This window comes from Sus scrofa, chromosome 14 (genome assembly GCF_054392235.1).
Source record: "Sus scrofa isolate SSC_HxYL_T2T_F1_AM1 chromosome 14, Sscrofa_HxYL_maternal_Yorkshire_Landrace_v2.0, whole genome shotgun sequence".
NCBI classification, from domain to species: Eukaryota; Metazoa; Chordata; class Mammalia; order Artiodactyla; family Suidae; genus Sus; species Sus scrofa.
In genome coordinates this window covers 130,585,811-130,607,980 of record NC_139396.1, presented here as the reverse complement: position 1 = coordinate 130,607,980, position 22,170 = coordinate 130,585,811, and the positions used below count along the sequence as shown (strand labels likewise).

General features: G+C 39.6%; 1 protein-coding gene across 1 annotated transcript in view; it reads left to right on the top strand.

Moving 5' to 3' along the window:
• TM9SF3 (transmembrane 9 superfamily member 3) overlaps window positions 1-22,170 on the top strand; it is a 67,994-nt gene that overhangs the window by 20,621 nt on the left and 25,203 nt on the right. Inside the window, exons 4-9 of the mRNA XM_005671366.3 lie at window positions 1,602-1,762; window positions 3,077-3,154; window positions 10,011-10,142; window positions 11,569-11,735; window positions 15,582-15,676; window positions 19,495-19,625. Of these exons, the coding sequence (XP_005671423.1) occupies window positions 1,602-1,762; window positions 3,077-3,154; window positions 10,011-10,142; window positions 11,569-11,735; window positions 15,582-15,676; window positions 19,495-19,625 (764 nt within the window). The remainder of the gene's footprint in view (window positions 1-1,601; window positions 1,763-3,076; window positions 3,155-10,010; window positions 10,143-11,568; window positions 11,736-15,581; window positions 15,677-19,494; window positions 19,626-22,170) is intronic.

Sequence of the window (22,170 nt, the reverse complement as noted above, 5' to 3'; positions counted from 1 at the left end):
AGCAGGAAGATATGCTGAATATTTCTAAGCCTGTAGTTCAGGAGAACTCATTACTCTGGGTTTCCTCTTTTTTTTGGTGAGAGAGCAGGTTCCTCTCCTGTTCTTTTGTATTTGCTTATGGGTTTCTTGTCTGACCTAGCAGCATGGCAGCTGTGCTTTCCTGTCTTAACGTGAATCGTTTTTAGCTCTGGGTTTCTGCCATGTTTAGGGCAGATGCTTTTGGGTATCCTAGAATGTCTGAACCATGGGAAATCTTGTCAGAAAAAAATCCTTATCTGGCTTTTCTTGGGTTAAAGCTTTCAGAGTCTTTTAAAATTCCCTTAGAGAATACCATCCTATTTGGTCCAATTGTGTTTCCACGCTCAGAGATTTAGAGTAGATAGGTAAAAAAACTTCAGCGAAATTATTTATTAGAAGGAGTTTATTATCCCTCTACAACCTCAAACAAAATGAAACTGTGTTCCTTGCGCTTGTACCAATTTGAACAGCTTTGGTTAATAAGCAAATAATTCTTAATAAGAAATGATCATTTCCCCCCCTAATGCTTTAATCAGTTGCATTGACTGTAGAAGGAAGGCCCAAGGGGGAACTTGTAGCATCTAAGGCTCTAGAGAACATAGAGGCTTGGGTAGGGAACATTGGATAAATAGCTGACAGAATGAGGGCACAAGGGACAGATCCTCTACTACTACTATTCCCCTGTTTGGGTCTTCTGCCAGTATCCCAAATTATGATCAAAATGATCATTTAAACTGTTGCCTCATCACCATTTATCTTCAACATTCTTTTGTTTTGTTGACTTCCTAGGGGTAAGTCCAATAAAGGTATAAAGAAGAAGCATTTTAAATTTTGATACCCCCTACACACATATGTGCAGCTTATTAGGAATGGATTGATCATAGATTATTGGAGAAAGTACTGCACTGGGCTTCTGGAGAACTTGCTTTTAATTTTAGTTTGACCACTAAGCTGAGGACCTTGCCAGATAGTGATATAGCACTTCCCTGAGATTTTAAGATATTAGGGAACATAAACCTATATGGCCGTGATTATTATAGTGAAGGTTATAATAAATACAAAGCATGAACTTTGAGGATCAAATTAGTGATAGGTTATGCTAAACTGTTCATCACTTGTTTTTATCATGGTATGAAAATGGTTTGTGTTTGCCAAGTAGTTAACAAAGCATAGAAGTCCAGCCTGCACCTTTTCCTTGTTCTAACCATGAAGAATATTGGTAATACTGCTTTTTTTTAAAAACATTTTATTTTATTTTTTAGGGCTGCACCCACGACACATGGAGATTCCCAGGCTAGGGGTCAAATCAGAGCTACAGCTGGCGGCCTACACCACAGTCATAGCAACATAGGATCTGAGCCACGTCTGCGACCTACACCACAGCTCACGGCAACACTGGATCCTTAACCCACTGAGCAAGGCCGGGGATCGAACCCGCAACCTCATGGTTCCTAGTCAGATTAGTTTCTGCTGTGCCACAATGGGAACTCTGTAAAAACATTTTAAATGAGCTTTTAGCTTCTAATTATTTTAAATATTAAGTGATATTACATACATTGTCTGAAGTGTTATTTGTTTTGTAGGTATTGTTGGTGAAGCAGATGAAAATGGAGAAGATTACTATCTTTGGACCTATAAAAAACTTGAAATAGGTTTTAATGGAAATCGAATTGTTGATGTTAATCTAACTAGTGAAGGAAAGGTGAAACTAGTTCCCAATACTAAAATCCAGATGTCATATTCAGTAAGTATTAAAGTAATTGTATACAGGAAGACGTGTTTGTGGCCTGATATCAACAATTAAATATGTTTTACAACTTTAGTAAATGAAAATGTATCTTGAGATGGGATGCAACAGAATATTATTAGAATGTATTTCCTCAGTGTATGTTAGTAAGCCTCCTGAAAGCAGGGGATGTACTTCAGGTCTATAATATTAGATACCTGTTATGCATTTGCAGGGCCTACCATTTGCTTCAGCAAAGTTTACCATTATAACTGGGCAGTTAGTTAGTTAACCCAGCCATGTGTTTTCATGGTTACTTTTTATTTATTTTTTTATGATTGTTATTTTTTCTATTATAGTTGATTTATAGTGTTCTGTCAATTTCTACTGTACAGCAAGGTTGGCCCATACATTTAAGTATATTCTTTTTCTCACATTATCCTCCATCTTGTTCCATCAGAAGTGACTAAATATAGTTTCCTGTGCTCTACAGCAGGATCTCATTGCTTACCCACTCCAGATGCAATAGTTTACATCTATTAGCCCCAAACTTCCAGTCCATCCCACTCCCTCCCCTCCCCCTTGGCAACCACAGTCTGTTCTCCAAGTCCAATTTCATGGTTACTTTTTAGATTGTAGTACTTCTTCTTTCTCTTTCCTCATTACTATTGCAGATTAAGAATTGGTGCTACATTGAAAATTGCGGAAAGAGTGTAGTTTACCGTATTTTGCTTTATCAGTTGGAATAAGATACTGCCGAGCAAGAGCTTGTCAAAGCCCCTTGCAACTATCAAGTTAATTCTGTTCTGTTAGGATTAAAAATAGAGGAAAGAAGAGAAATCCAATGTAGGTAGCCTCTCTCTTTGCCAGTTTTTTTCCTGGTAACTGGAATGAGTCCATTGCTGGTAGCCAGTTGTGTAAGTTTTTCAAGATTTGTGCATATGTACCCAGTGCAAATAATATTGCATAAAGTAAAGAACATGATCATTGTAATAAAACTAATGCAATCCAAAGACAAAAATATACAGACTCTTATTTTAATTAGTTTAATTCATTGAGTTCTTATCCCATTTATCAGGTCAGAGTATATATAAGTCAGTAACAGTTAATAGTCCTTGAAAACTGAAATGATCCCGTTAAGTTTTGTTAACACACTGAGAGGAAAGTTGGTTAGTTTTTTATCATGTATTTCAGCTTTTCAAATTGGTCGTAACTTTCTACCATTTCTCTAGTTTCTTATTCTAAGTGGGTAAATCTTTTCAAATTTCGCTCAGAGTTTTCATATCAGATTATTTACTGTCCTTGGTTTTCAAATGAAAAAATTTTTTTCAGGTAAAATGGAAAAAGTCAGATGTAAAATTTGAAGATCGATTCGACAAATATCTTGATCCATCCTTTTTTCAACACAGGGTAGGTAAATGGTGTATTTTAAGAATTCAGTATGTGCTCCAGTTAGTTAAACAATGACTGTATGCCATGTGTGAGGCACTGTGCTAGAGCGATGGCATTCAAAGATTTAACCATCTAATGGTGGTTTCAGAGTGAGCTCAGGGTCATAAGAGTGACAGAATTTTAGAGGAGCATCAAAAGCTCCCCTCATCGTACCTGATTTAAACCAGTGAAGTGATACACAAGGAAGAACACAACATATGGAAGCCAGGATACCATCTTCATTACTGATAAGGATTTTTTCTATGGGCAAGCAAGCTTCTTAATACCGAAACTCAGAATTGGACAAACTTAACACACTCAGACAGTGCTGGGCTATTTCGCTATTTCAAGTTTTCTTACTGAGGCGCCTGTGCTTGTAAACATTTTTGGTGTGGAGAAACAGAGCAGAATGTATGCATTCTCCAGGAAGGAATGAATATAAGAGTGGAGTAAGACCAGGAGTTTGTTTGTTTGTTTTGGCTACACCCATGGCATATAGAAGTTCCCCAGCAGGGATCAAACCTGCACCATAGCAGTGACCCGAGCCACAGCAGTGACAGTGCTGGGCTGTTAACTGCCAGGCCACTAGGAAACTCTGAGCCCAGGAGTTTTTGCTAGGGGAAACCCTTCCACCTACAAGGAAACACCAAAAATGGGAAAAATGCATCCCACCCACTTCCAAGAGATACACATTGATCTCACATCCTAAGTCCAGTGTCTTTGCTGCTGGGTTTTTTTATTTTCCTTTCTTGTTTTTCTGGCCACACCTGTGGCATATGGAAGTTCCCAGGCTAGGGGTCGAATTGGAGCTGCAACTACTGGCCTATGCCACAGCCACAGCCACACCGAATCTGAGCTGGATCTGCTCGACCTATACCACAGCTTGTGGCATCGCCAGATCCTCAACCCCCTGAGTGAGGCCGGAGATTGAACCTGCATCATGATGGAGACTGTTTTGAGTTCTTAACCCACTGTGCCTCAACGGGAACTCCAGTTACTACTTCTAATCTTTCACTGGATCCTAGGAGAAAAAAAATCTTTGCGGAGGGGTCTTTGAGGTTTAGTCCTTACTGAAGGATTTAGTGTGCTACTTGTCTCCTGGAGCTGAAATTTCCTCCCCTACGTCTACTCCCCCACCCTCAGCGTGTTTTCCTTGGATTTAGTGCTCAGACAGTCCCAAACATGGTACTCTAGCTAGAGGTATAGGCACAGATATCTTCAACTTTAAATAATATTTAAGAATATGAGGGCTCTCAACTGACATTCCCTACCAGGAGACCTAGGTCTGCTTTGTTTCTAGTCTCATGGGGTATTGACAGCTTGGAGGAAAGGCTACGTTTTGACATTTTTATTAGTAGAACAGTATACCATCTATATATTTTTTGATGCGGTTTTTATTTTTTCTGTTATAGTTGATATAATGTCCTGTCAATTTCTGCTGTACAGCAAAGTGACCCAGTCATACATATGTATATACATTCTTTTTCTCACATTATCCTCCATCATGTTCCATCACAAGTGTATATTTTTTAAACAAATACTAACTAAGCACCTGCTATGTGTCAAGCACTGTAGTCAGTAAGTGGAATGCATTAGAGAATGAAAGGCAGAGATCCATGTCCTCTTGCAGCTTACATTCTAGTGGGGAGACATGCAATAAACATAATCACTAAAATGTATAGTATGTTCAAAAATACATCAAAAAAGAAAAGAGCAGTGGGGCAAGAGTGTCACGGATGGGGCAAGTTGTAGTTCTGAACACAGAGGTCCTGGCAAGCCTCTGAGGTGGACTTTTGAGCAAAAGCCTGAAGGAATTGAAGGAACTAAGGAATGCAGGTATCTGGGGGCAAAGAGTTTTCCAGGCAGAAGCAAGACTGTGGAAAGGCCTATTAGGTGGGAACGTGCTCGGAGTTAATAGCAAGGAGGCAGGGTGGCTGGAGCAGAGCAAGGGGATGCGTGGTAGGAGATGGAGTCCAAGAGGTAGCAGGGTTCGGGTCATCGATGGCTGCTGAGGACTTTGAATGCATAGAGGGGCATGAGAGGGTAGTGACAATCTGGTTTCTGTTTAAAAGGGATCTTTCAGGTTATTATGTCGAAAATAGGTTGTGCAGGACAAGGGGAAAAGCAGGGATACCATTAGAGAGGCTACAGCAGCAGTCCGGAGAATAAAGGTGGCTCAAACCAAGGCATAGCAGTGAAGGTGGTGAGAAGATGCCAGATTTTGTGAATATATTTTGAAGGTGGAGCCATCAAGATTTCCTGATAGAAGGATAAAGAAGGTTTGAGAAACACTCCCAGAGTTTTTGCCCTGAGCACCTGTTAGAATGGGGCAGTAGGGTGGGAAAGCGGTATTAGAGATTTGGAGGGGAGATCAGAGTACAGTGTGGGACCTCTTAGTTTTAAAGTGTCTGTGGGACATCCAAACAGAGATCCTGATCAGCTGGTTGGATATATCAGTCTGGAGTGCAGGAGAGAGGCCTGGGCTAGAGGTATAAATTTTGTTGCCGTTGGCATATAGATAGTATTTAAAGCTATGAGACTGGATACAGTTACCAAGGAAGAATATGTAGAAATAGAAGAGGACTAAGGACTGAGTTCTGGGAGCAGTAGTGTAAGTTTAGGGAGAAAAGGAGAAACTAGCTAAGGGCTCTCAGGCAATACTGGTAAGGAATGGGGGGGGGGGGAAAAGAATGGTATTCTGGAAGCCAGGAGAAGAATGTCTGTTGTGGAGGATGGAAAGATTAGTTCTGAATTGTTGGTGATGGGACAGGTAAGATCAGTACTCAAAGAGACTGTTGATTCATCTGGAATCATCTTGATGACTTGACAAAGAGCAGGTGTGGTGTGTGGGGCAAAATCTCAGCAGAGCTGCTGTAAGGGAGACTGGAAGGAGAGGAATTGGAGGCAGCAAGCTTGGCTACTAAAGGGAGCACAGAAATTGTGTAGTAGCTGGTAGGAAAGACGGAATTAGGAAGAGGTTGGGGTTTTTTGTTCTTGGGGTTTTTTTTTGAGATATAAGTAAAACATGTTTATATGTTAATGGGGTTCAGTAGAGAGCACAAAACTGACAATGCAGGGGATGGAGGTAGACGTACTGAAGCATTTTTTTTTTTTAAGTAGGCAGGAGGGGGCAAGATCTACTGTAAAAGTGTTGGGATTATTTCTAATACAGTGACAATAAGCACAGACCTTGGAGCTCCAGCCAGATACAGACTCTGTCTCTGCCACTTACAGTAACCTTGGTCAGATGACTAGTTCTTTAGCTTCTTTTCAGTAGTGAAACAAGGTTTATATTCCCTCTCAGAGTTGCTGTGGAATAACATTTGACAGTGTATGTAAAGCGCCTGGTCCAGTGATTCCATAGCAGGTGCTCAGGAAAAGGCGGCACTGGTGGTATAGTTGGTTATCTCCAATGTTCTAAAATTGCTAAGAAACCTGGGGTGCTACTTTAGGATTAGAAACACTAGGGGGTGCTGGAGTCAGCAGTTCGTAGGGTTAGTAACCTCTCTGTGACATCTCATGTCTTTATTGTTTTAAAGAAATATGTCCCTGGTTAATAATTTCAGAATCATAGCATTTTTAATTTTGGGGATAAAGGGATGTTATGTCAGATTATTATTATTACAGGTATTAGTTTAAAGTTTATCTTAGGCTAGAAAAATAGAGAGCTTGGCTAAAAATTTTAGCACTTTGGGTTCATCTTTCTTATTACTAAGTAGTAACTATAAAACTTTTTCTCTTCGTGGCGTTCCCATTGTGCCACAGCAGAAGCGAATCCAGCTAGGAACCATGAGGTTGTGGGTTCGATCCCTGGCCTTGCTCAGTGGGTTAAAGATCCGGTGTTGCCGAGAGCTGTGGTGTAGGTCATAGTTGCTGTGGCTGTGGTGTAGGCTGGTGGCTGTAGCTCTGATTAGACCCCTAGCCTGGGAACCTCCATATGCCGTGGGTGCTGCCCTAAAAAGCAAAATAAACAAAATAAAACTTTTTCTCAAAAAAAAAAAAAAGAAAAAAAAATTTGATAAATGGACTGAAAAAAAGATAGCGATATATGTGCATGTATAATTTCTTCTCTCTTGTCCTTTTTGGTCATTGATTTGCCAGAGTGGAAACAAAATCAAATCTTTGTAAAAGCCTATTATTATAGGCTGCTTTTATAAATCTTAAATGATACTTTTGTGATAAATTTACATAATGTACAACCTTTTTGGTAAATATTTCAAAATATAATGCTTTCATTATTTCCTTTATAATTTCAGTAGGTATTCAGCAAATAAATTGTTGAGTGAAGGAAGAAATGATCTTATGAAGAGGCAGAGGCAATCGACTGCCGTCTGTTTTTCAGAGAAAGCTGTAGTTGTATTGCTTTCCTGTAGGCTCAAAGTGGGGAACAGAGCCAGGACTGCTTTTTACTCTAGTTCACCTCAACAAGTTAGCCTGAGTTAGAATCTGTCTTAATTGTATAAGACAGCACATCCTGCGTGTTATAAATATTCTGGGTATCTATCTGTGGAAGTTTAGAGCAGGAGTGTACCTGTGAACAACCAGAATATGTGTATGAGAGGTCTGTGGAACCACGAGAGGGGTTTTAAATCATAGAATTTACAAAGGTGGATAGAAGTGATTCCATGTGAGAAGAAATTACGAGAAGGATATGGAGGTGGAAGTAAGCTGTACTTTTGGGTCACTGAGGAAGGATAGGCCTGCTTGTATATAATATACAGTGGAAAGAGGTTGGCTAGATAAGGTGAGGTGGCCATCTTCAGGAGGTACAGAATATTAGGGAAAATCGTTTCTTTTTGATATGTGAGAAAATAGAGACTGTCACTATTTCAGAAGAGAGAAGTGATATATGAACATGATGTTTAAAAAGTTTTGCTGGATTGGAGTTCCCTTGGTGGTGCGGTGGTTAACAAATCCGACTAGCAACCATGAGGTGGTGAGTTCGATCCCTGGCCTCCATCAGTGGGTTAAGGATCCGGTGTCGCCATGAGCTGTGGTTTAGGTCGCAGATGCGGCTCGGATCCCGTGTTGCTGTGGCTCTGGCGTAGACCGGCGGCCACAGCTCCGATTTGACCCCTAACCTGGGAACCTCCATATGCCGCGGAAGCGGTCCCAGAAAAGGCAAAAAGACCAAAAAAAAAAAGTTTTGGTGGATCAGGTTTTATAGGGTAGGCTGAAAGGAAGAGGAGGGACCAAACATAAAGCTTGTCAACTAGGAGATCAGGTATGAGATGATGGCATAGGAATAGAGAGGAAGCGATAAATACAAGAGACAGTTGGAAGGAAAATAAAAGCTTAATAATTACTACCTAGGAAGGATTAAGGAGATGGAAGAGCCAGAGATGATTCTAAATTTTCAAAGCTAAATATTTGTACCATTAACAGGGAGTTCCCATTGTGGTGCAGTGGAAACGAATTGACCAGGAACCATGAGGTTGCGGGTTCGATCCCTGGCCTCGCTCAGTGGGTTAAGGATCCAGCGTTGCCGTGAGCTGTGGTGTAGGTCGCAGATGCAGGCTCGGATCTGGTGTTGCTGTGGCTCTGGCATAGGCCAGCAGCTACAGCTCCAATTTGACCCCCTAGCCTGGGAACTTCCATATGCTGCGGGTACAGCCCTAAAAAGACAAAAAGACCAAAAAAAATATTTGTACCATTAACAGAAGTTAGAAATCAGAAGCATCATATGTGAGGCAGAAGATTATTAGTTTATTTTAGGGCAGCCTAGGTCTGGAATTCCAGAAAGATACTCACGTGGAAATGACCATTCTTAGCAAAAGTCTGAAACATGAATGAGAGAGCGGCCTAGGGACTTGGGGTGGGGTTGGGAGGCAGGCACAAGGTGTTACCATCAGCATTGGTGCTAGGTAAACGTTCTGAGAACCTGAAGATGTCACAGCGAGTACGGGTATTGGAGCTTCTGGAGAAATTCACAGAGTTTGGGGAAGAGCAGGTATCAAAGATGAAAGAGGGAAACAGCAGCAGTGAAGTTGGATGGTGTCGTGTCAGCAGAGGTCAGACGTGGGATAGCGAAGAGAGGGTCACAGAATTGACTCCTGAGTTAGTTAAGTTCATCGCAGGTCTTGGAGAGAAATTTTGTGGGGCAAACAGATTGTATTGTTTAGGGATAAGTAGGGAAGAAGTAGAACGTGAAGTCTCCTTGTTTGAAAAGTATCAGCATTGAGAGGAGAGAGGTAAAGAAAAAAAAGGATAGTGAGGGAACAAAAGTTCAGGCAAACACTTCAAAAGTCAATGATGATGACAACTTTAAAAATTTTTTAGTGTTTTATTATGTGCCAGACATTATGCAGTATGCTTTATATTTATTATCTTGTTTAAAATCACATAAACCTGGGGAGTAGATAACCATTTTATTTATTTATTTATTTATTTATTTATTTTTTAAGTTTTTTTTGTTTTTTTTTTTTGGTCTTTTTGCTATTTCTTTGGGCTACTCCGCAGCATATGGAGGTTCCCAGGCTAGGGGTCCAATCAGAGCTGTAGCCACCGGCCTACGCCAGAGCCACAGCAACTCGGGATCCGAACCGTGTCTGCAACCTACACCACAGCTCACGGCAACGCTGGATCGTTAACCCACTGAGCAAGGGCAGGGACCGAACCCGCAACCTCATGGTTCCTAGTCAGATTCGTTAACCACTGTGCCACGACGGGAACTCCCCCCAGTGCATCTTAATTATGGATTTTCATGTAAAAGTTTTAGAAGACTTGGGTTTTTTTGTTTTGTTTTTTTGCCTTAGCACCCCATTGTCATCATGACATCTGTGAATTTTGTGGGACTTTTTTCATGTAGGTAATATTTTATTTTCTGCTATTTTAGATTCACTGGTTTTCAATTTTCAACTCCTTCATGATGGTTATCTTCTTGGTGGGCTTAGTTTCAATGATTTTAATGAGGACTTTAAGAAAAGATTATGCCCGGTACAGTAAAGAAGAAGAAATGGATGACATGGTAAGCAAACATTTTTACATTGTATTTAATAAAACAATTTAACTCACTGTTATTTTGAATGTTGGAAGTGGATCCATAATCTTGAGGTCAGATGAGTTTTAGAATTCAGAATTTCCAGGTTTTAGAAAGGTATAAGTCTCCCTAAGGGTCTCTAATCAAATATTTTAATGTTTTTACATGCCCTGATTACATATTCTGTAATCAAATATATTAATTTTTTTTAGCAAAACATGTGAATGTTCACCCTAAGTGGGGTAAATAAACGGTATAAATAACCTCTTGTTAGTTCACTCTAAGATTTGCCACCAAATAAAGATATGTCAAACTTGTGAAAGAGACTCACTTTTCAGAGCTTTTGATTTCAGAATTGCAGCTAGTAGGTTGTAGCCCTGTACTGGTATTTTTCTAATGCTGTTAAATATTGCATAAAATTAAGAGTGTGTGAAAGGACTGATTTCATTTAGTTAGGGGAGGTTTGTTTTCTAACTTCTTTTACTAAATTATAGAATAATGTTGTAAATGAGCAAAAGTGTTTTGTAGCATGTTAATGGCTATTCTTTGTTGTTTCCTTTTTTAAAAAATTAAAGTAATTAATTTACAGTGTTGTGTTAGTTCCAATTGTACCGCAAAGTAATTCAGTTGTTAATGGCTATTCTATGTTGATCTATTCCATCATTAAATAAGTTTGGAAACAGTTAAATTAAAATTGTAATATGTTCATGTGTATTGTGAAATATCAGGGGACAGATGAACTATCTGGTGCCTCTTAAACGTGGCTGACCAGAACTGCACCACCCTGCCCCCCAAAAAAGATTATCTTGAGGGACTGATAGTTCTTAAGAAACATATTTTAGATACTTGCTTACTCAGATTGAAAAGGCAAAATTGAATCCTTTTTTTAAAAATGCTGTGGCAGTTAAATAATATTTAACTGTTTGCTATATTTCTCATATATTTTCTTAGGTTCCAAGCCGTTAGGGACATTTCTATTCATAGGGCATCTAGTACTGGTTTTAATCTTTTTTGCTCTCCATTTTGCCTCTGGTCATATATGAGCCATAGTCATGATGTAAATGGCTAGAGTCGTGTCTGAAAGTAGCGTCCGGAGAGCCAGCGTGCTCTTCTCCCAATCTGACCATTTCTTTGGGTGCCTAGACCTTTTCTTTTTCCATTCTTTGAGATTCTCTGAGTACAACCAGGAGCCACCTTCTTGAGCCTTAGTAAAATCACAATATTTTAACATTATACATTATTATGGCAGAGGTTATTTTAAATTTGAAATTTCTTTTCTTGATATTTTGAAACCCTTGAAATAGTTATAAGTCTGAAGGGAGGGAATGTGTAACTGTGGTTGTAATGTTTTACCTATTTTATGTATTTTAATTTCATTCTGAATTCTTTTCTCTCTACATATGTATGTATATAGGATAGAGACCTAGGAGATGAGTATGGATGGAAGCAGGTGCATGGAGATGTATTTAGACCATCAAGTCACCCACTGATATTTTCCTCCCTCATTGGTTCTGGTTGTCAGATATTCGCTGTGTCTCTCATTGTTATTATTGTTGCAATGATAGAAGATTTGTATACGGAGTAAGTTTGTGTGCTTAACTTTATTATTACTTTTTTGTTATTCTTGAGTAGTTTTAATCATCGGAACCTTTTAAGTCAATCATAATTAAACGTTTGCTGATTTCAATTGTCGTAGAATTTAAATAGCATAAATGTCTTTATTGCAAACACATGAATGAACAGTATTCTTTAGCTATAAGTAGATTTTTCTGTTATATCTTAAAATTGCTAGCCTTGGTGAACATTTTGGTTTGTTAAAAAGATTATATTCCATTAGAGGTATGAGCAGAGTTACTTACAGTTTAGAGCTGTTTGACAGAGTGAATAGGCACTTTTTTGAAAGCTGAAGATCCAATTAGATCTGCATAAGAAGCACAAGGAGAACACATTTACTGAATTAGTATTTCACATTTGCCTCCAGAAGAAAGCATTGTAAATAACAGGGAAAAGAGTGGTGGAAAAGGCATGTAAGTTTAGAAAAATAATTGGATGACTTATTATCCTATCTTTACAAGGCTTCTGGTATGTTTTTTCTTTGAAGACCGAAACCAGTTACAAGAAATTCTTTTTTTTTTTTTTTTTTTTTTTTTTTTGTCTTTTTGTCTTTTTTGTTGTTGCTATTTCTTGGGCCGCTCCCGCGGCATATGGAGGTTCCCAGGCTAGGGGTCCAATCGGAGCTGTAGCCACCGGCCTACGCCAGAGCCACAGCAACTCGGGATCCGAGCCGCGTCTGCAACCTACACCACAGCTCACGGCAATGCCGGATCGTTAACCCACTGAGCAAGGGCAGGGACCGAACCCGAAACCTCATGGTTCCTAGTCGGATTCGTTAACCACTGCGCCACGACGGGAACTCCCACAAGAAATTCTTGATGTGAGGCCACTGAATTATAAGAAAAAGTTGTACATTCACCAAGATCTCAAGTCCCTGTTGAGTAGCCCTAAAACCTGGTGCTCACAGAATTATGACCTCAACAAAGCCAACACTCTCTGAGCTGAGGTGTAGATGCCACCCCATAAAGTCCTCAGTTAGAATGACACTTGTCTTGGGTTACATTTCATACCTGTATTTCAGTTTATGATGCATTCTTGCTTAGGTATGCCTGGCATTTGGTAGTCAAGCAGTAAATTGTTGCTGAAAGAACAGCTCTTTAAGTTGTATATTAAATATTTAACTGTATTAAGTTGCTGTTTCTTCCACTGGTCAGTAAGCTTGAGAGCAAGGACTGGGTCTTAATCCGTGAATTCTCAAAGTACCTAAAGAACTTTGTGTGTGGAAGGTACTCAGTCAGTGCTTGTTGCACTGACGTGATCAACAAAGTTATTTCTCTGTAGTTGCTGTTGTTTTTCTTTAATATAACCTTTGTAATTTACTTACCATATAAGCTATAAAATACTTGACCAAAACCCAGACTTCAGTGTTCCGTTGGGGAGTTCTTATTTTGGGATATATTTCAGATGAGCTAAATAACAAATTCAAGAAAAGCATTTCAAACCTTCCAAGAAGTCATGCTTTACGTTAAACACGGGATTAAATTCATCACTATGGAATTTTCAGACTGTATAGACACAGTCTTTTGAGTTCATAGTGGGTAACCTCCCCCGGAATCCAAGTTTTTGCTTTGTTCCTTCTCAGATGTTAGTGATTCATTTTTTAATGCCAACCTTGTCTGCCTATAGACTGTCAGCTTTTAGAAATAAGAAGCCTCATCTAATAGATGGTATTAGCAGGCAAGTCATGCATTGTTATTTCAGTCTGTCGTTATTATCGATGATTGTTCTATGTTGTGCTTGTTTGAAGTAAACATACTTAATCACTTACATGATAAGTACTACAGCTATGAGTATTATTAGGATATCAAAGTGACTAACATTATTGCGTTTCCATGTTAGGAGCTTTATGCTCATTAGCTCATTTAATCCTCGCATCAGCCCTGTGAAGGGACTATTATTATCTCCACCCCACAGATGAGAAAGTAAAGCTCAAGAAGGTTAAATAATTTGAGTAAGATCACACAGCTTATAGTAAGAAGTATTAGTAAGCTGGGATTTGAACCTAGGCACTCTTACCCCAGAACTTGTGTCTTAATTTTCTAGGCTATGGAAATGAATATAGAGATAATAAAAATGCAAAGTGTTGAAACAGTGAAGGCCTTACACATAAAATCCATTAAGACTCACTCTAGGGAGTTCCCGTCGTGGCGCAGTGGTTAACGAATCCGACTAGGAACCATGAGGTTGCGGGTTTGGTCCCTGCCCCTTGCTCAGTGGGTTAACGATCCGGCGTTGCCGTGAGCTGTGGTGTAGGTTGCAGACGCGGCTTGGATCTCGCGTTGCTGTGGCTCTGGCGTAGGCCGGTGGCTACAGCTCCGATTCAACCCCTAGCCTGGGAACCTCCATATGCTGCGGGAGCGGCCTAAGAAATAGCAACAACAACAACAACAACAACAACAAAAAGACAAAAGACAAAAAAAAAAAAAAAAAAAAAAAAAAAAAAGACTCACTCTAGAGTAGGGATCTAAAGGATTCTAGAAGAGAAAAGGCACATAATGTAATATGTGAAAATTACTTTGCCTCAATGATGATCATAGCAATCAGGGAAGAAAAAATATTTAGGTAGGTAGAGGATCAGCATCAGTGTGGATTGCCAGTTACTGTGTTTAACCCTTGAGAAGCCATGATTCTCCCTGCCTCCCGCCCTTTTTGCTTTTATTTGGAGAAGGCGTGGTGTTTGAGAAGGGATGGGTAAATCTGGTAAAATAACAGCTGCTGCACTGATGCTTGCGAGGGTCAAATGGCAAGTGTAGGTGATGCAGCTGCTTAGATAACCACCCCACCCCACAGTCTTGGAGAGCTGAACAAAGGAGGACAGTCGCTACTCCGCAGATTTTTCAATGTAGATGAAAATGATTTATTTGGGGTGGAAAATGTCCATAAAGTGTTCGTGAACAGAGATGCAAGGGTATGTCTGATTTTTAGAACTGTAACTTAAGCTCATACTTGCGTCTGGTCGAATCAGAGCTACAGCTACCAGCCTACACTACAGCCACAGCGATTCAGATCTGATGCCTCATCTTTGACCTATACTGCAGCTTGTGGCAATGCCGGATCCTTAACCCACTGAGCAGAGCCAGGGATCAAACCTGCGTCCTCACAGATACTAGTCGGGTTCATTACCACTGAGCCACAGTGGGAACTCCCCGTGGCAGTTCTTGTCAGTACTATTTGGCAAGGCCAAGGATTGAATCCACATCCTTATGAATACGAGTCCGGTTCATTTCCACTGAGCCACAGCAGAAACTCCAATCTGAGTTAATGTTGGTTTGTGGACCTATAGCTTTTTAAAAACATTTTTAACAGCATAAGGAACTAACTAGGAAAAGTCTCAGTATTATACCATTTAAAGTAATAGCACTAATACGGGTTATAGTACCTACATTTTATTTGTATCAGCAGGCAAGAATTTTAAGCAGCTAAATTGAATTATGAAGGGGAATATTCTAATTTTCTTAACAGATGAATGTCTTTTTCCATATGATGTGATTGGTTCACAGGGTTGCAAAACAATTTCAGTGCCAGCTTCTAATATGTTTGCCAAGGAAATGTGAAATATTCGTTTAGAGCATATTATGAAATTTAACTTCATATTTAAAAAAAATTAGGATCAGCCTGTTACTTAAGTGCGGTTTTAACTAGAAATTCATTCGCTAGGCAGCCTTTTGAGGTCCTTTGCAGTACAGGAAGATATTTTTGTGTTTCTGTTAAATTTATCTTTGAAATTAAACTAATGTCAATGTGATATACTGTATGATATTTTCTTTAAATTGTTGGTTTTAGTTTATCATGTGTGTTGTTTTGCCTTTTTAGGAGGGGGTCAATGCTCAGTACAGCCATATTTGTCTATGCTGCTACATCTCCAGTGAATGGTTATTTTGGAGGAAGTCTGTATGCTAGACAAGGAGGTAACTTCTGAGTTATTACTTTGCCTTTTTAATTGTAGATGTTAATACTTCACTGTGAGGTACATGGGATTTAAAACGGGCAGTACAGCCATTGTACAATCCTTTGTGGTCCCTCTTAACATGATCTCTACCAAACCTGTTATGTTTTCTAACTTGTTTTTATGGGATTCTTGCATTGTATGTATTTCCTGAAATTACGAATCATTAATAGATTATCTCCATTGTCCACTGTGAAGTTAGCCCTGAGGAACATACGGGAGAAAATATATTTAAGTTAATGATTTGTTTTGCTTTGAGGTGCCTAGTTCCCTAGTAATGCTCCACGGAGGCTTCCACGTGGAGTGCCTAGCTTATAGCTGAGTATGAAGGCGTGTTTCATGGTTTATGGATAAATGTCTGGGCAGTGGAAGGAGAATAGGAAAGAAAGCTGTTTATTTCTGTTGGCTCTTAAATACTTGTCAGAGGACCCTGTGCAAAGATTATCTCTCACAATCTTTTGCTGATAAGAGAGCTTCATCTTAAATACCCGCTTTCTTCTTTACTGTTGTGAGCTGGAAATGATGGCGTATACGTGGATAGTACTGCTCCTTGGTGATTCTGTGATGGCATTCAGAGTCTTTAAGTTCCTTTGTTTTTCCTGTAATTGTTTGGGGTCAGAAAAGTGCTAAAAGTAATAGATTTGCAGGTTTGCACATTTCAGTTTATACGTGAAGGTTTGTTGAAAGACCTTAAAATTATATGCCCAGGGATAGAGATTTCCTAATGTCAGCATTAGGGGATCCTGCCTTCTTTTAGTAGACCAGACATGTAGGCTGTAGGAGCTCAGAGCATAGGATCATTTAAAATTCCCCCAGGGAGTTCCCACTGTGGCACAGTGGAAACGAATATAACTAGGAACCATGAGGTTGCAGGTTTGATCCCTGGCCTCCATCAGTGGGTTAAGGATCCAGCGTTGCTGTGAGCTGTGGTGTAGGTCACAGACGCGGCTCAGATCCCGTGTTGCTGTGGCTCTGGTGTAGGCCGGCTGCTACAGCTTTGATTCCACCCCTAGCTTGGGAACCTCCATATACTGCGGGTGCGGCCCTGAAAAGCAAAAAAATAAAAAATAAAAATAAATGAAAAATAAATAAATAAAATTCCCCCAGGATATCCTGGTTTACCATGGCTTTTTTTTATTGGTCCTACCAGACTTAATGTGCTCTGTACCTTCAGCAGCGGTCATTCTTTACATTGCCTGAGGGAGTATCATTGTGATTTCCTGACTATTTTTATTTTTATTTTTATTTATTTATTTATTTTGTCTTTTTAGGGCAGCGCATGGAAGTTCCCAGGCTAAGGGTTCAATCAGAGCTGCACCTGCCATCCTACACAGCAACGCCAGATCCTTAACCCACTGAGAGGCCAGGGATTGAACCTGCGTCCTCATGGATGCTAGTCAGATTCATTTACGCTGAGCCATGACGGGAACTCAGGATTTCTGACTATTTTAGTTAGCTCTTCAGTGTCTCTATTCTACCCCTAGATGAGGGAAATGAGTCTTAGCATGCAGGTCTTCCATCCTGAGGAAATAAGGATGCCTAAGGCGACTCCTACATTGAATTTGACCTGAAAACTAGTTAGGCTAAGAATTGTACAGTTTATGGTCTCCAGAAAAGTCTCCACAGCAGAAAAAGAATATTCAAAACAGATTTATTCATACTTGGACATAAATTTGCTTTTAGTCTGATTACATGTTAAGAACCCCCAAACAAACTTAACTTTACTTATCCTTGAGAGTAGACAGAGTTTAGATGTAAGCCTAAGAGTATCAGAATTTACCAAATATAATCTAAGGATTATTTTCTGATTTGATAGTTCACTGAGTAGGTCAGTCATATCCTAGTGTTTTGTCTGAGTGATCCCTAAAAACAAGGTGAATATAGGTCAACCCAGAGAATCAAGAATTTTTCACAGTTATCTCAGGATTTGAACCATGGTGAAACCCAGGGACTTCACTCTGTCCTCAGGGCACCGCGAATGCTCTAGACCCAATTAAAGACCAGAGTCTCCAGGGTGTGGAGGAACAGTAGGAAGCCTACAATGCACATGCCTGGGCTACTAATAGTATCCAGTGGAGTGTGCGTGGGATTCTTTTTTACTGTTGGATGGAAAGGGAAAAAGAGAAAATTGAATTGAATACACGATTTATTAACATGTGTCTGAATCTGAGAGGACAGTGCAAAGTGCAAGAAAAGAGAATGGAGTCGAAATTTAATAGCAGAAATAATAACTTTAATAATAAGTTCTTCTTGTGGTTTTGTTCACCTGTTGAGTATTAGTTTAGAAAGGAGGTGTTCTTGAAACTTACCTGAGAGAGAAATTAAATCGAAGAAAAGTTCAGAACCAAGTTGTTTTTCTGGAGGAATATCAAGACATGGGGTAGTAATTCTGAGTCAAATGTTTAAAAAGAGCTTTATATAAAAGAAAACAAAAGTTAGGTTATTGCATATTTTTCTTATAGCACTTTCTATTTGGGTCCCTACCATTTATGGTTGTGAGGCTGAATTTTGACAGTGATCCCATGTTAAGTCTGTGCCTTCTGTTCCTAAGCAGTGTGGAGGTGCTTCTTTGGAGGCATGCTGGCTTGTGTCCTCTGCTGTGTTAGAAAAGATAGCTCCGTGCTCGCTTCGGCAGCACATATACTAAAATTGGAACGATACAGAAAAGATAGCTCCTTGTTGTGCTCCCGGTCCTTAGGAACATGATTTAAAATTTTGATTACGTAATTTAAAATTTTCTTCCTTGGATTAGATAAATAATAGCTCCTCACTGTATAGAATTTTGGCAATACAAAGAGGATCTAAGAGGGAATTCCCGTTGTGGCTCAGTGATAACAAACCTGATTAACAAACCCATGAGGATGTGGGTTCAATCCCTGGCCCTGCTCAGTGGGTTAAGGATCTGGCGTTGCCATGAGCCGCAGTGTAGGTCATAGACGCTGCTTGGATCTGGTGTTGCTGTGATGTAGGCCAGCAGCTGCAGCTCTGATTGTACTCCTAGCCTGGGAACTTACATATGCCGCAGGTGTGGCCCTAAAAAGAAGCCGCAAAAAAAATTTTCAAAAAAGGGGGTTCAAAGAAGTAGTAAAACTTAATCTTTAGTTCTACTTGCTGAGAGAAAACTTATGAAACAAATTTTGTCTTTCTTTTTGAAACAGAAATGAGTTTAAATGTATGTTTATAATTATGTTTTAGAGAGCTAAGAGTAAATTTAGGGAATGTTAAACCCAAAGTTTTTGTTTGTTTTTGTTTTTTTACTTTTTTTGTTCTTTCGTTTAAAGCAGTGTAACCCTCTTTCCAAATGAGCACACATGTAATGACAGTGTGTAAAACTGTTGAAAATGGACTTGTTGTAGTTGAATAGGGCCAGGGGACCAGGGCCCTTCCTTCACCAGTGACTTCATGGGCATCTTCTAGAAGCTCCAGAACTCCAAGTAATAGTTTGAAAACACCTCTCTGGGTCAGCTTGTAGCCCAGAAAGATTGAGGGGGTTACCAATGTTTAGTGGTTCAGTGGCCAATAAGGACAAAACACCAGCGTATTTTACCACAGTTCATCGTTCTTTTTCAGTGCAGACACTTCAAAAGCTGTTTCCATTTATATGGAGTAGCTAGACTGGTCTCCATTAACCTGTTGTTTAAGGCAGTTATTAGGATGTTAAGATTTAAGATCTTAACATTAAATTTTTAAACAATTTGGTACAAATAACCTCCTTGAAACATTGATATATGTCTTCCTGTCTACCTGTCTCTGACTGTCGCAGTTTCCCTTTCCTTTTAGGAAGGAGATGGATAAAGCAGATGTTCATTGGCGCGTTCCTCATCCCAGCTATGGTGTGTGGCACTGCCTTCTTCATCAATTTTATAGCCATTTATTACCATGCTTCAAGAGCCATTCCCTTTGGAACAATGGTAAGTTGCTTGAATCTTACTTTTAAACTGCAAGAGTATAGGCGTTCTAATAAGAGGCCTGCTCTCTCTCTCTCAAGTACCTCTCAACTAGGAGTTTTGGTATTTGCAGCCCGTCCCCCTCAGTCCTGGCAAGTTAGGCAAAGCAATTTTTTTCTTGATTCTGTCAACCAGTAAAGTGAAAACCAACTTTTAAAGTCAGCAAAAGAGAATATTGTGCTTTTTTATTAAGGATGGGAGAAACTGGTAAGTATATTTGAAAGGAAGAATGATGACATACAAGACACATGGGTGTTTTAAGGTGATGGGTGAGTGCAGTGATGGGAAGCAGAGATTCTCTGTAACTTTTTTTGGGCAACAGTGTACTATTTTTAGAACCTTATTAAAACATATTAATATCAATAATACGTGTTGCTATAGATATTAAAATTCTATCTCACATCTTACCTGTTACCACTGACTTTGAAATGTTTTATATTATTTAAATATATTAAAACTAAAACCCAGAAATACTGCTGCTTTACAGAGTTAACCCACAGTCTCTAAATTCTTCCTGTTGTTACCTTTTTACTAGAAATAGAAGTTTAGGCCTGGAGTAGACTTCAGTCATAATGTACACTTCTGCAAACGTGCACACACATGTACACACATATTCAAGTTGCAAGGTGGTTACTGCTTTTCAGAAAGACGATACACCTTGGTTAAGGTCACATGGATAGTTAATGGCAGAACTATAGCTTAAACTCATATATCTCCACCTGGATTTTTTTTTTTTTTTTTTTTTGTCTTTTGTTGTTGTTGTTGCTATTTCTTGGGCCGCTCCTGCGGCATATGGAGGTTCCCAGGCTAGGGGTTGAATCGGAGCTGTAGCCACCGGCCTACGCCAGAGCCACAGCAACGCGGGATCCGAGCCGCGTCTGCAACCTACACCACAGCTCACGGCAACGCCAGATCGTTAACCCACTGAGCAAGGGCAGGGACCAAACCCGCAACCTCATGGTTCCTAGTCGGATTCGTTAACCACTGCGCCACGCCAATATCTATAGCACTCCTCCATCTGGATTTTAATCTTTTTGTTTGTTTGTTTTTTGTCTGTTTGCCCTTTTAGGGCCGAATTCACGGCATATGGAGGTTCCCAGGCTAGGGGTCCAGTCGGAGCTGTAGCTGCCGGCCTACGCCACAGCCACAGCAACTCGGGACCCGGGCCACATCTGTGACCTACACCACAGCTCACGGCCACCCCGGATCCTTAAGCCACTGAGCGAGGCCAGGGATCAAACCCACAACCTCATGGTTCCTAGTCGGATTCGTTTCCGCTGCACCATGACGGGAACCCCTGAATTTTAATCTTATTTTAGCTTTCTTCTCTCGCATGGGAGTAATTGAATGGTTTCACAGAAATTCCACATGATTGGTTGTTTTTCAGTCCAGGTTTTTCAAAGACATCTTGCATATACATTTTTACTAAGTCTTTAATGCTTTTTCTTCAGGAATATTTTGAAAATTGCTTCAAATTGAAAGTTGGTTTTTTGCCTTTTTTTTTTCCTACAAGCCAAAGTAACTGAAATGGTTAGGAAAGGGTAAAGTAATTAATTACATTCAGGACTGGATAAGAAATTGCCTCATAGTAGTTCCCGGCCATCAGAAAATATATAGAGGGAGTTAAATTACTTCTTAAAGAGGATCTGCTGAATTAATTATTTTCATAGTGCTTTAAAAATTAAAATTCTGATTCTGTTATAATTTTCATTATAAAGTTTTGAATTTGATGTGGTGAAAATTATATTACAGGGTTGTTTTATTTCACTAAAATTTTAAATTTTACCGCTTTGTAAATGCAGTGTTTTTTTTGTTTTTTGGGTTTTTTTGTCTTTTTACCATTTCTAGGGCCACTCCCGAGGTATATGGAGGTTCCCAGGCTAGGGGTCCAGTTGGAGTTGTAGCTGCCAGCCGACGCCACAGCCACAGCAACTTGGGATCCGAGCCACGTCTGCGACCTCCGCCACAGCTCACGGCAACACCGGATTCTTAACCCACTGAGTGAGGCCAGGGATCGATGGTTCCTTGTTGGATTCGTTAACCGCTGAGCCACGACGGAACTCCTGTAAATGCAGTTTTAAATGTTAAATATTCACTGTGCTTTGCCTTTAGATAATTTAATAATTACTAATTATTTGAATATAGTATCAAACTCTGTGCTGAGCCAGAGATGGTTTATAATATTGATTTTTGGTGTATAAAAGACTGGCTCTTGGTGCTTAGCAGCCTCCTACAATATCATGGTCTTAATTTGCATTCTAACTTGTATACTGAGTGAAGGGCATTTCACTGCCCTCAAGCTTTAATCAGGTGTGTGGTCTGACATTTTTTTGTTTCTTGTTTCAATAATATCAGAACTTCTTTAGAACATGAAATGTGAGAACTTGAAATAAATATTTGACCTGGTTCTCTGTTAAGTGTTTTAACTACCTAAATTTGTATTTAAAATTATTTGACTTGTTGATATTATGAAATGGTTATATAGTCTCAAACTCCATGGTTCTCAGCC